This window comes from Barbus barbus (genome assembly GCF_936440315.1).
Source record: "Barbus barbus genome assembly, chromosome: 22".
In the NCBI taxonomy this organism is placed as follows: Eukaryota; Metazoa; Chordata; class Actinopteri; order Cypriniformes; family Cyprinidae; genus Barbus; species Barbus barbus.
The window spans coordinates 30897353-30909852 of record NC_136750.1 but is presented as its reverse complement, the minus strand read 5'-3'; the positions used below and the strand labels follow the sequence as shown (position 1 = coordinate 30909852).

The window sequence follows — 12500 nt, the reverse complement described above, 5'->3', positions numbered from 1 at the left end:
TGTGTAGTGATGTACTGATGTGTGTGTGTGTGTGTGTGTGTGTGTGTAATGATGTACTGATGTGTGTGTGTGTGTGTGTGTAGTGATGTACTGATGTGTGTGTGTGTGTGTGTGTGTGTGTGTGTGTGTGTGTGTGTGTGTGTGTAGTGATGTACTGATGTGTGTGTGTGTGTGTGTGTGTAGTGATGTACTGATGTGTGTGTGTGTGTGTGTGTAGTGATGTACTGATGTGTGTGTGTGTGTGTGTGTGTGTGTAGTGATGTACTGATGTGTGTGTGTGTGTGTGTGTGTAGTGATGTACTGATGTGTGTGTGTGTGTGTGTGTGTGTGTGTGTAGTGATGTACTGATGTGTGTGTGTGTGTGTGTGTGTGTGTGTGTGTGTGTGTGTAGTGATGTACTGATGTGTGTGTGTGTGTGTGTGTGTGTGTGTGTGTGTACTGATGTGTGTGTGTGTGTGTGTGTGTGTGTGTGTGTGTGTACTGATGTGTGTGTGTGTGTGTGTGTGTGTGTGTGTGTGTACTGATGTGTGTGTGTGTGTGTGTGTGTGTGTGTGTGTGTGTGTGTGTACTGATGTGTGTGTGTGTGTGTGTGTGTGTGTGTAGGTTCACAGCTATAAGCAGCATCTGGCAGCAGTGCGGTCATTACTGCCGGACCGACTGATCCAGAGACCGGTGAGTGATGTTCACTACAGTAAACCGCTCAGTGACACGTCTCAGGTATATTACAGTCCCGTATATGAAATATATTGCCGTATGAAGTCAAAATGTAATAACTTTATATATGTTATACATGTAAAACATTTTTGGACATTTGTGATCATGGAGCACAAAACCAGTCATAAGGGTCAATTTTATGAAATTTTGATTTATAATCAGAAGCTGAATAAATAATATTTCCATTGATGTATGGTTTGTTATGATAGGACAATATTTGGCTGAGATACAACTATTAGAAAATCTGGAATCTGAGGGAGCAAAAAAATCTAAATATTGAGAAAATCTCCTTTAAAGTTGTTCAAATGAAGTTCTTAGCAATGCATATTACTAATCAAAAATGAAGTTTTGATATATTTACGGTAGGAAATTTACTAAATATCTTCATGGAACATGATCTTTTGTAAAAAATATTGATTACAAAAATATGTAAACAGATTTTTTTGTATGTGTTGTTTTAATAAAATCACATATATAAATAAAATCCATATTGTTGACATAATGGTTGATACTGTAATACCACAGTATTTTACTATGGGATTTTATATATCTTAAAAATGTATATTTTCATCTACCTTGAGAATGATGAATGAAAAATAAAGGATTATAAAAAGATTATAGGTAACAAATTAAATGATATAAAATGATTAGTAACAAATAAGGCAGAATGACTGCTGATATGAGTCATATATTACATTTCAGTGTGGTTGTACAGCTTGTTTCTGACAGGGGATTCAAACTATTCAAAAGATCATTGTAATATTTTATCTCACAAATCGGACTGTTTTGTAGCATTTCTGAGTTTATATCTCACAGTTCAGGCGTTTCTTTCAGAATTGCAGGATATAAAGTCAGAATTATGAGTTTATAGCTATATATGTTTTTCTGTGGCAGAGACCAAAGACACAGAATTGCGAAATTTTATGATTCGTTGTTAAGATTCTGTAATGTTTTTGAAAGAAGTCTCTTCTGCTCATCAAGGCTGAATTGATTTGATTAAAATACAGTAAAAACAGTTAAATATTATAATAATTTAAAACAGCTGTTTTCTATGTGAATATGTGTTAAAGTGTAATGTATTTCTGTGATCTGCAGCTGTATTTTCAGCATCATTACTGCAGTCTTCAGTGTCACATGATCTTCAGAAATCATAATAATATACTGATTTACTGATCAACAAACATTTCTGATTATTATCAATGTTGAACACAGTTGTGCTGCTCAATATTTTTGTGGAAACTCTGATATATTTTATTTTTCAGGATTCACAGAAGAATAGAAAGTTCAAAAGAACAGCTTTTATTTGAAATAGAAATCTTTTGTAACATTATAAATATATTTACTGTCACTTTTGATCAATTCAATGCATAATAATAATAAAGGTATTAAATTCTTAAAAAAAGAGAAATCGTACTAACTCCAAAGTTTTGAACGGTAGTGTATCATATATATATATATATATCATCTAACAGTGCTTGATGTACAGTAGTTTGAGGGGAACATTTGTGTTGTTCCACACTGAAATAACTTTAGTTCACTGTGACTTTAATCTTTTGTCAGCTTGATCTGAGGTTATCAAATGAGCTGCAGAAAGCACTGAATGTGGACTCAGTGAAACCAAACCCGTCCAGAACCGGTACAAACCTGCTAATATCTCTGTCTAATAATACCGATCTGTCTGGAGAGCATCTGCTTTTATTATATTTTATTATATAGCAGTGATTGTTTAGAGTGCTCTTTTGCCATTTGTTTAAATACAGTTGATCTTTATGCATCTTGTATCATGTATCCATATATAAACAGCATGTGTTGTGTTGTGTGTTGTGTGTTGTTGTGTGTTGTTGTTGTGTTGTGTGTTGTGTTGTGTTGTGTTGTGTTGTGTGTTTTGTGTTGTGTTGTGTGTTGTTATGTGTTGTGTTGTTATGTGTTGTGTTGTTGTGTGTGTTGTTATGTGTTGTGTTGTTATGTGTTGTGTTGTTGTGTGTGTTGTTGTGTGTGTTGTTATGTGTTGTGTTGTTGTGTGTGTTGTTATGTGTTGTGTTGTTATGTGTTGTGTTGTTATGTGTTGTGTGTTGTTGTGTGTTGTGTTGTTATGTGTTGTTGTTGTTGTGTGTTGTGTTGTTATGTGTTGTTATGTGTTGTGTTGTTGTGTGTTGTGTGTTGTGCTGTGTGTTGTTGTGTTGTTGTGTGTGTTGTGTGTTGTGTGTTGTTGTGTTGTGTGTTGTGTTGTTGTGTTGTGTGTTGTGCTGTGTGTTGTTGTGTTGTTGTGTGTGTTGTGTGTTGTGTGTTGTTGTGTTGTTGTGTTGTGTTGTTGTGTTGTGGTCAGACGCTCGTCTGCAGGTGTCTCTCCGGCCGCTGCGGTTCTCTCCGGTTCTCTCCTGTGACGGCGAGCTCTCGGCGGTTTTCTCTCTCCCTGTGGCTCTTCCGGTGGGGATGGTGGTGGATCCGGGGCCGCAGGCGTACCGTGTGAAGAGGGCCGCTCACAGCGCGGGGCCCAAAGCAGCGCTCGCTCACACACGCGGTGAGATCATGACACAAAACACACACGAGACTCATGAGTTCTGCTTCAGTGATCAGTTATAATTCTGGCAATGATCCAGTGTTATATTTCTGTTTTATTTTTATATTTTTCATTTTAATGAAAATTATAGTAATTTTCTTGTGTTTTTGTCATTATTATTATAGTTTTTTTATATATATGTCTATATATTTTTTATTAATTTTATTTCAGTCTTAGTTTTAGTTATTTCAAGTTAAACAAAATGAAAATAAGAAATGTTGCCTTGGATTGTAATATATATATTAATCGCATCTGAAATAAAAGTTTGTTTATATAATATGTGTGTGTACTGGGTATATTTAATATGCATATATAAATACACACACATACAGTATATAAAATATTTACATGTATATACATTTATATATTTATATTCTTATATTTTATATTATAAATATATTTCATATATAAACATAACATATTTTTCTTAAATATATGCTGTATGTGTTTGTATTTATATATACTTAATAGATATACACAGTACACACTCATATATTATATAAACAAAAACTTTTATTTTGGATGCGATTAATCGTTTGACAGCACTATTATATATATGTGTGTGTGTGTGTGTGTGTTTTTTAAGTAATTATATTGCTTTTGATGGTTTTAGTTCATTATAATAATCCTGGATGATTGTTATGTTTCGAGGCAAATGAACCATGATTGAGTTCAATACAAATCAGCAAAAATCACACTATGAAAAGCAACTAATAATAATATTTGGGTAAAAACAGTAAACCTTTAACATGAATTCTGTGTGATTTGTTTAGGTACAGATACAATAAACAGATGAAACTGAAATAATAGTCATCCAGTACATGTATCATGATGCTATCAGAATGTGTTCATCTTCTTCAGGTGACACAGGAAGTCTGCGTGACAGTTCTGTCCCATGTTTCCTGTCTGCCTTCAGCTTCAGAGATGACATCACTTCCTGTCCAGAGAGACTGGATCTGGACCGGTATCCCGTTCATTTAAAAAACACCTAGCAACCACTCAGAACACCCTAGCAACTGCATAGAAATATACAAACAAATATGAAAACATGATTTTTAAACTGTGTTTAACACTGTATTTGAGCAGTATTTTGAAACTGAAATTAGTTTTTCATAAAAATGTATTACAAACAATATTTTAAATACTTTTTTATTAATTTTAATTATTTATTTGTGTGCTTTCCTGCGTTTAACACTATATTTAAACATTTGTTTTTAATAAAAATTTATTATTAACAGTATTTAAAAAAATAAAAAATAATAAAAATAAAATAATATTTCAAGTAAATAATAAAAATCTATATATATTTTAAGATGTGTAGATGTTTGTGTGTGTGGGCTTAAGCATGAGGGGTCAGTATATGGCCAGACCAGCAGGTGGCAGGAGAGTCTTTCTCAAGGCAGAGTCATTTAGCAGACGCAGTTTAATTAGACAGGCAGCTGATTAAGACAGTGATTGACGAGCTGATCTGTGATCTGTGTGACTCCTGCAGGCGCGGTTTGACGAGCGTCCCTCATCTGGACGCGGCCGAGAATCTGCGTCTCCTCAACATGCAGCACAACCTCGTCTCACACCTGCAGGACCTGCTTCACCTGCAGCGCCTCGTGATCCTCGATCTCTATGACAACCGCGTGATTGACATGTCTGGAGTCTCCTCCCTCACCTCACTGCGTGTGCTGCTGCTCGGGAAGAACAGGTGTGTGTGTGTGTGTGTGTGTGTGTGTGTGTGTGTGTGTGCGTGTGTGTGTGTGAGAGAGAGAGTGTGTGAGACACACACACACACACTCTCTCTCTCTCTCTCTGTGAGGGATTTATCATAACGATCTCTCCTCTCAGAGCCGCTTCTGTGCTGCGTCTCGAGGGAGTTGCACTCAAACCCAGTGACTTTAATGACTTTTCTCCTGTTCACACGACTCCCTTCAGTCATTCTGAGTGTGTTCTGTTCACACTGCTGTATTTAATAATGCATTAAACAGTGAACAATGAATGTTTGTTCTAGAATCCAGAGGATCGGTGATGTGGCCGGCCTCACTAAACTGGACGTTCTGGACTTACACAGCAATCAGGTACACATTCTCAGGAAATATTGCATATGATTTAATTACAGCTTTTCTGAGTTGCTAAAACACATTAACTATCACTCATTTTCTCAAAACCTTTAATCCAAATCTTCAAACTAAATTGACAGAACCCCTGACTCCTCAAAATCAAACAATCGCTTAAAAACCATTTCACCTGTTGTCAAAATCAAACAAAGCTTTCAAATCATACACCTATTAGTCAATAATAATAATTTATTAGATACATCAAAAAAATGTAAAACACAGTGTCCAGTGCATGTAGTTACAAAAAAAAGTATTATATTGAGTAAATTTTTTTGGCTATAAAACATACACACACATACCAAAAAACATTTTACTCTAAAAAAGGAAAAAAGACAAAAAAAATACAAATACACATATATTGTCACGTTTCTCTGGAGCAAGGAAACGGGGAGGCAAGGAACTCTTCAAATAACAATATTTATTAATCCAATCGCTAGAACATAGGAGTCGCAGGAGACACAGAACCCAAGGAATGATAGTATAACAGCTGACACCAGACTCAGGGAACACAGGGCTTATAAACAGAGTAAACTAGATTATTAATAACACACAGCTGGGGACTAATAAACTGATAAGCAAATCGAGGACAGGAACAGAACTAACCAAATATGGGCACGAGAGGAGGGGAAACACAAGACACAGGAAGACAGGACTGATATACAGTGGTGTGAAAAAAGTGTTGGCCCCCTTCCTGATTTTTTTTATTTTTTTGCATGTTTGTCACACTTTAATGTTTTAGATCATCAAACCAATTTAAATATTAATCAAAGATAACACAAGTAAACACAACATGCAGTTTTTGAATGAAGTTTTTTATTATGAAGGGAAAACAGAATCCAAACCCACATGGCCCTGTGTGAAAAAGTGCTTGCCCCTAAACCTAATAACTGGTTGGACCACCCTTAGCAGCAACAGCTGCAATCAAGTGTTTGTGATAACTTGCAATGAGTCTGTTACAGCGCTGTGGAGGAGTTTTGGCCACTCATCTTGGCAGAATTGTTGTAATTCAGCCACATTGGAGGGTTTGAGCATGAACCGCCTTTTTAAGGTCATGCCACAGCATCTCAATAGGATTCAGGTCAGGACTTTGACTAGGCCACTCCAAAGTCTTCATTTTGTTCTTCTTCAGCCATTCAGAGGTGGATTTGCTGGTGTGTTTTGGATCATTATCCTGCTGCAGAACCCAAGTTCTCTTCAGCTTGAGGTCACGAACAGATGGCCGGACATTGTCCTTCAGGATTTGGTAGACAGCTGAATTCATGGTTCATTTATCACAGCAAGTCTTCCAGGTCCTGAAGCAGCAAAACAGCCCCAGACCATCACACTACCACCACCATATTTTACTGTTGCTATGATGTTCTTTTTCTGAAATGCTGTGTTACTTTTACGCCAGATGTAATGGGACACACACCTTCCAAAAAGTTCAACTTTTGTCTCGTCAGTCCACAGAGTATTTTCCCAAAAGTCTTGGGGATCATCAAGATGTTTTCTGGCTAAACTGAGACGAGCCTTTATGTTCTTTTTGCTCAGCAGCGGTTTTGGTCTTGGATCTCTGCCATGCAGGCCATTTTTGCCCCGTCTCTTTCTTATGGTGGAGTCATGAACACTGACCTTAACTGAGGCAAGTGAGGCCTGCAGTTCTTTAGATGTTGTTGTGGGGTCTTTTGTGACCTCTTGGTAACACTTTTTCACACAGGGCCATGTGGGTTTGGATTCTGTTTTCCCTTCATAAAGACCCTTCATTCAAAAACTGCATGTTGTGTTTACTTGTGTTATCTTTGATTAATATTTAAATTTGTTTGATGATTTGAAACATTAAAGTGTGACAAACATCCAAAAAAATAAAAAATCAGGAAGGGGGCCAACACTTTTTCACACCACTGTATATATATATATATATATATATATACACCAAAAAAAAGTTACTCTAAAAAAGGAAGAAAAAAAAAAACATGCATCTGTGTGTGTGTGTGTGTCTCAAAACAGCACTTTGGTTCATGAATCAAATGTGTTGCTTAATGAATTAGACATATTGTTTTTTCCTTACTACTTTATGTAAACTGCAGTAAACACAAAGATCATCAGAAGTCTACACTAAAATATGCTTTCACTGAAATATGATATTTAAACATGAACATACTAGATTTTTATAATCATTTTATGTGTACACCACCATCAAAAGTTTACTGGGGTTGGTAAATATTTGTAAATGTTTTGACTGAAGTCTCTTCTGCTCACCACGGCTGCATTCATTTGATTAATAATACAGTAAAAATTGTGAAATATTATTATAATTTCTAACAACTGTTTTCTATATGAATATCTGTTAAACTGTAATTTATTTCTGTGATCTGCAGCTGTATTTTCAGCATCATTACTGCAGTCTTCAGTGTCACATGATCTTCAGAAATCATAATAATATACTGATTTACTGATCAACAAACATTTCTGATTATTATCAATGTTGAACACAGTTGTGCTGCACAATATTTTGGTGCAAACTGTAATACGTTTTATTTTTCAGGATTCACAGAAGAATAGAAAGTTCAGAAGAACAGCATTTATTTGAAATAGAAATCTTTTGTAACATCTCTCTCCTCAGATCTCTCAGATTGAAAACGTGTCTGGTTTGTCGAAGCTTCGTTGGTTGAATCTCTCTGGAAACCGCATCACTCGAGTGGAGAACCTGCAGGGTCTGAAGTGTCTGACCGAACTGAACCTCAGACACAACAGCATCACGTCTGTGGTGAGGACAGTCCTAGAGACAGTCACATACATCAGACTTAAACTGGGCTTCATGAGGGAACTGCAGTTTTTCATTTATAAAAACTACACACATATAGCCGATTGTCCCCAATAACTATGCCAGTGTGATGCTGATCTAATTGCTGTAGTGTTCTGAGTGTCTTTAACACTTTGTAATATGGTTTCTAGGGTGTTGTTGGTGGTTGCTATGGTTTTCTGAATGGTTTCCATTGGTTTGGTTAATGGTTCTTCCTGTCTGGTGTCTGTGATTGGTTACGTCTGTCTGTCTGTTTATCTGTGTCTGTCTGATTGGTGATGTCTGTCTGTCTGTTTATCTGTCTGTCTGATTGGTGATGTCTGTCTGTCTGTTTATCTGTCTGTCTGATTGGTGATGTCTGTCTGTCTGTGATTGGTGACGTCTGTCTGTCTGTCTGTGATTGGTGATGTCTGTCTGTCTGTCTGTCTGTGATTGGTGATGTCTGTCTGTCTGTCTGATTGGTGATGTCTGTCTGTCTGTGACTGGTGACGTCTGTCTGTCTGTCTGTGATTGGTGACGTCTGTCTGTCTGTCTGTGATTGGTGATGTCTGTCTGTCTGTCTGTCTGTGATTGGTGATGTCTGTCTGTCTGTCTGATTGGTGATGTCTGTCTGTCTGTGACTGGTGACGTCTGTCTGTCTGTCTGTGACTGGTGACGTCTGTCTGTCTGTCTGTGATTGGTGACGTCTGTCTGTCTGTCTGTGATTGGTGATGTCTGTCTGTCTGTCTGTCTGATTGGTGACGTCTGTCTGTCTGTCTGTCTGTGATTGGTGATGTCTGTCTGTCTGTGATTGGTGACGTCTGTCTGTCTGTCTGTGATTGGTGGAGTTGTGCAGCACATCAGCTGGACAGTGACGTTGTTTTGTGTCTGGGACATCGTTGCTAAATTTAGCTGCAGTCAGAGAGAGAGAGGATGATCAATGCAGACGTTCAGACAGCAGGAACAACGCACGAGTCTGGTTCGTGTTGTTCACTGATTGATGAAATAATGAATGCAGAATATTCTAACGATTTATTAATCTTGGCAACCATCCTAAACACCCTAGAAACCAATTTTGGAAAACCTTAGTAACCCCCTAGCAACAACTTCTTACATCTATCCTTAGCAACTATCCTAAAAATCCCAGCAACCACCTTAAAAAAAATCTTAGCAACCATCCTCAACATCATAGCAACCACTTAGTGACATCTTAGCAACTACCCTCAACATCATAGCAACCACCTAGAAACATATGTGACCCTGCAGCACAGAAGCAGTCATGAGTAACACAGGTATATCTGCAGCAATAGACAACAATACATTGTATGGATCAAAATTATACATTTCTCTTTTATGACAAAAATCATTAGGATATTAAGATCATGTTCCATCAAGATATTTTGTAAATGTCCTACCATAAATATATCAAAATGTAATTTTTGATTATTAATATGCATTGCTATATTTCTTCATTTGAACAACTTTAAAGGAGATTTTCTCAATATTTAGATTTTTTTGCTCCCTCAGATTCCAGATTTTCTAATAGTTGTATCTCAGCCAAATATTGTCCTATTTTAGCAACCATCCTCAACACCCTAGCAACCACAAATTTATTGTGAAAAAACCTCAGCTGAAGTGAATGACTGGCTGTTTCTGCTGTCGAACACTTCCCCACACACACACACACACACACTCCCCTCCCCCGCAGTTGTCCTGCTCTTCCGCTGCCCCTCCCATCAGTGCGTGTGTGTGTGTGTGTGTGTGTGTGTGATTGGGGCGGATGATCGTGTGCCGGTGACTGTGGGATGCAGCATCATCTCTCTGTGTCTCTGTTTGTCTGCAGACGGATGTGGAGAGTCTTCCTCGTCTGCAGCGTCTGTTTCTCAGCACTAACAGCATCAGCAGGTAAGAGCCGCATCAGTGTGTGTTTAACCCCGTCCTGTCTGAGGATGCTCGTGTCCTCGTACTGCAGCAGTGCAGGGCTACGACACACACACAGTTCTGACAGTCGTCCAGTGTGTCTGATTGTGTAACTATGGAAACGTGTTTTTGCTGTGTTGTCATGGCGAGAGTGCTGTGGTTGCTAAGGGAGTGCTGCAGCCTGATGCGTTGTGACGGGCCGAGCGCTCCGGTGTGTGTGTTCCTCATTACTGCTGTGTCATACTGCTGCATACACAGCCTGTGTGTGTGTGTGTGTGTGAGGGTCTGAGTGTGTTTGGGAGGATCTGTGGGCGGGTCTAACTGAGGGTCAGAGGTCACACATTGTGTATGTTAAATTAGTTTTTCTCAATTTCTTGCATTTCCGACTTTTTCTTCCAATTCTCACTTTTTCTCACAATTCTGACCTTTTTCTCTCATTTCTTAGTTTATATGTTGCAATTCAGGCTTTTTTGAATCTCAGAATTCTCTGTTTATATCTGAATAACAAAGTGTTTTTGTGATTGAGAAGCTCATACAGAAGGAAGTAACATGACACCTTTCCGGTTTATTACTGTGAAGCAGCTTTGAAGCAGTCTGTATTGTATAAAGTGCCGTACTGTATAAATGAAGCTGACCTGATGGTATTTTTGGTGCAGGTTGGATGCGCTGGCCTGTCTGTGGCACTGCCGCTCTCTGAGGGAGCTGAGCGTCGATGGGAATCCCGTGGCTCTGGAGTCATGCTACAGACAGACTCTCCTCCGCTGCGCGCCACACCTTCAGCTGCTCGACATGAAGCGCGTCACAGTGAGTTATTACACACTTCAGTGCTCTTCTACACACTGATCAGTGTGTGCACTAATGATGCCTTACACAGTGGCAGTGTAAACAGGGATGAGCTTGAGCGTTCTGCTTCAGTAGGAAATACATCAATTCATTTCATGGGTTCTGATGGTTATGATGTAGTTTGTTTTTGTTGCAATACATTTTATTTTTTAAATTCACAATAACAGGATATTGGAGTCTTGGAGTTACAGTAGAGCTGTATAATTTTTTTATAAGTGTATAATTTATTTATAATAAATATATCATAAATATTCTACAATATATATTTATAATATATACATATTTATTAGTGCTGTCAAATGATTAATCGCGATTATTTGCATCCAAAATAATTTTTACATTATATATCTGTGTACTGTGTATATTTATGTATATATAAATACACACACATACAGCATATATTTTGAAAATATCTAAATGTATTTACATGTATATATTTATATTCATATAATTTATATATATAAATATATTTAATATATAAACGTAACATTTGTCTTATATAAATACACAGCCATGCATGTATATATTTATGCATAATAAATATACACAGAACACACACAAAAACGTTTATTTTGGATGCGATTAATCACGATTAATTGTTTGACAGCACTAAAATGTATATGTATCTAAATAGTTTATTAATGCATATTCTCAGCTTAAAATATATTAATTTATTAATCTGATTTTCTAGTGAGGCCAGTGATAATATTGGCATGGAGAGCAAAAATCTGAGGTGGGCCAGCTGAACAAATTCTTATTGGATTGTGTCTGTCAAAAGCAAATAAGGACGTTAAACAAGTTTTTTACAGCAGGCGATTTTAAACACAGAGCTGTTGATCTGAATCAGGAATATGACAGAAATACACACAGCTCACCTCTAAAGAATCCCCCCTCAGCCAGTAACCCTAAACACATCCTGGAATAATGGCTCATAAAACGCTGATCTGAGCTCGGCCGCTGTGATCAGATGATTTATATACAGCTCCAGGATCAGCTGATCAAACATGTTCAAAGCTGCATGAAGAGAGGAATGTAGTAGTTTGTTTAATAGTGCAGTTTATCCCCTGTCATATTAAAGGCTGTTTTTATATAGTTACTCATTTATTATTATACCATGGTCTGTCTGAATAGTCTAATCTGATTGGCTGGCAGGTATGCATTAAAACCATATAATGCACAGGTATTTCCAAGTCACTGTTCTATATTAATGTGCTGCTTTCATTGACACACACACACACACACACACACACACACACACACACACACACCCACACACACACTCTCTCTGACACACACACAAACAGACACACACACAAGAGATAGGAGGTCGTGCTGCACACACACAGAAACATTCAGGAGCACAGAAACTTGTTGTCATTGCAAGTTTTTTAATAAAATAGCTTCGATACTGAATTGCTACATTATATTATAGCAACATATCACTGTTGTTATGTGATTTTCAAAAAAAATCACTGTTTAAGTAACTAAACTCACAGCTTCATTGTTTGTAGAGAGAGACGCACAGACACCGGTAATGGGCCTTTATCGCACTTCCTATATCCGGTAAGTGAAGCACTTCTGCTCCCGTCGCAACGCA

General features: G+C 37.5%; 1 protein-coding gene across 2 annotated transcripts in view; it reads left to right on the top strand.

Moving 5' to 3' along the window:
- The window catches only part of LOC306888585 (leucine-rich repeat-containing protein 49-like), a 28036-nt gene that overhangs the window by 752 nt on the left and 14784 nt on the right, over positions 1-12500 (top strand). For both annotated transcript variants that reach the window (XM_079447008.1, XM_079447009.1), the window contains exons 2-10: positions 604-672; positions 2275-2350; positions 3041-3235; positions 4136-4238; positions 4767-4970; positions 5274-5340; positions 7982-8125; positions 9984-10045; positions 10717-10864. In XM_079447008.1, the coding sequence (XP_079303134.1) occupies positions 604-672; positions 2275-2350; positions 3041-3235; positions 4136-4238; positions 4767-4970; positions 5274-5340; positions 7982-8125; positions 9984-10045; positions 10717-10864 (1068 nt within the window). The remainder of the gene's footprint in view (positions 1-603; positions 673-2274; positions 2351-3040; positions 3236-4135; positions 4239-4766; positions 4971-5273; positions 5341-7981; positions 8126-9983; positions 10046-10716; positions 10865-12500) is intronic.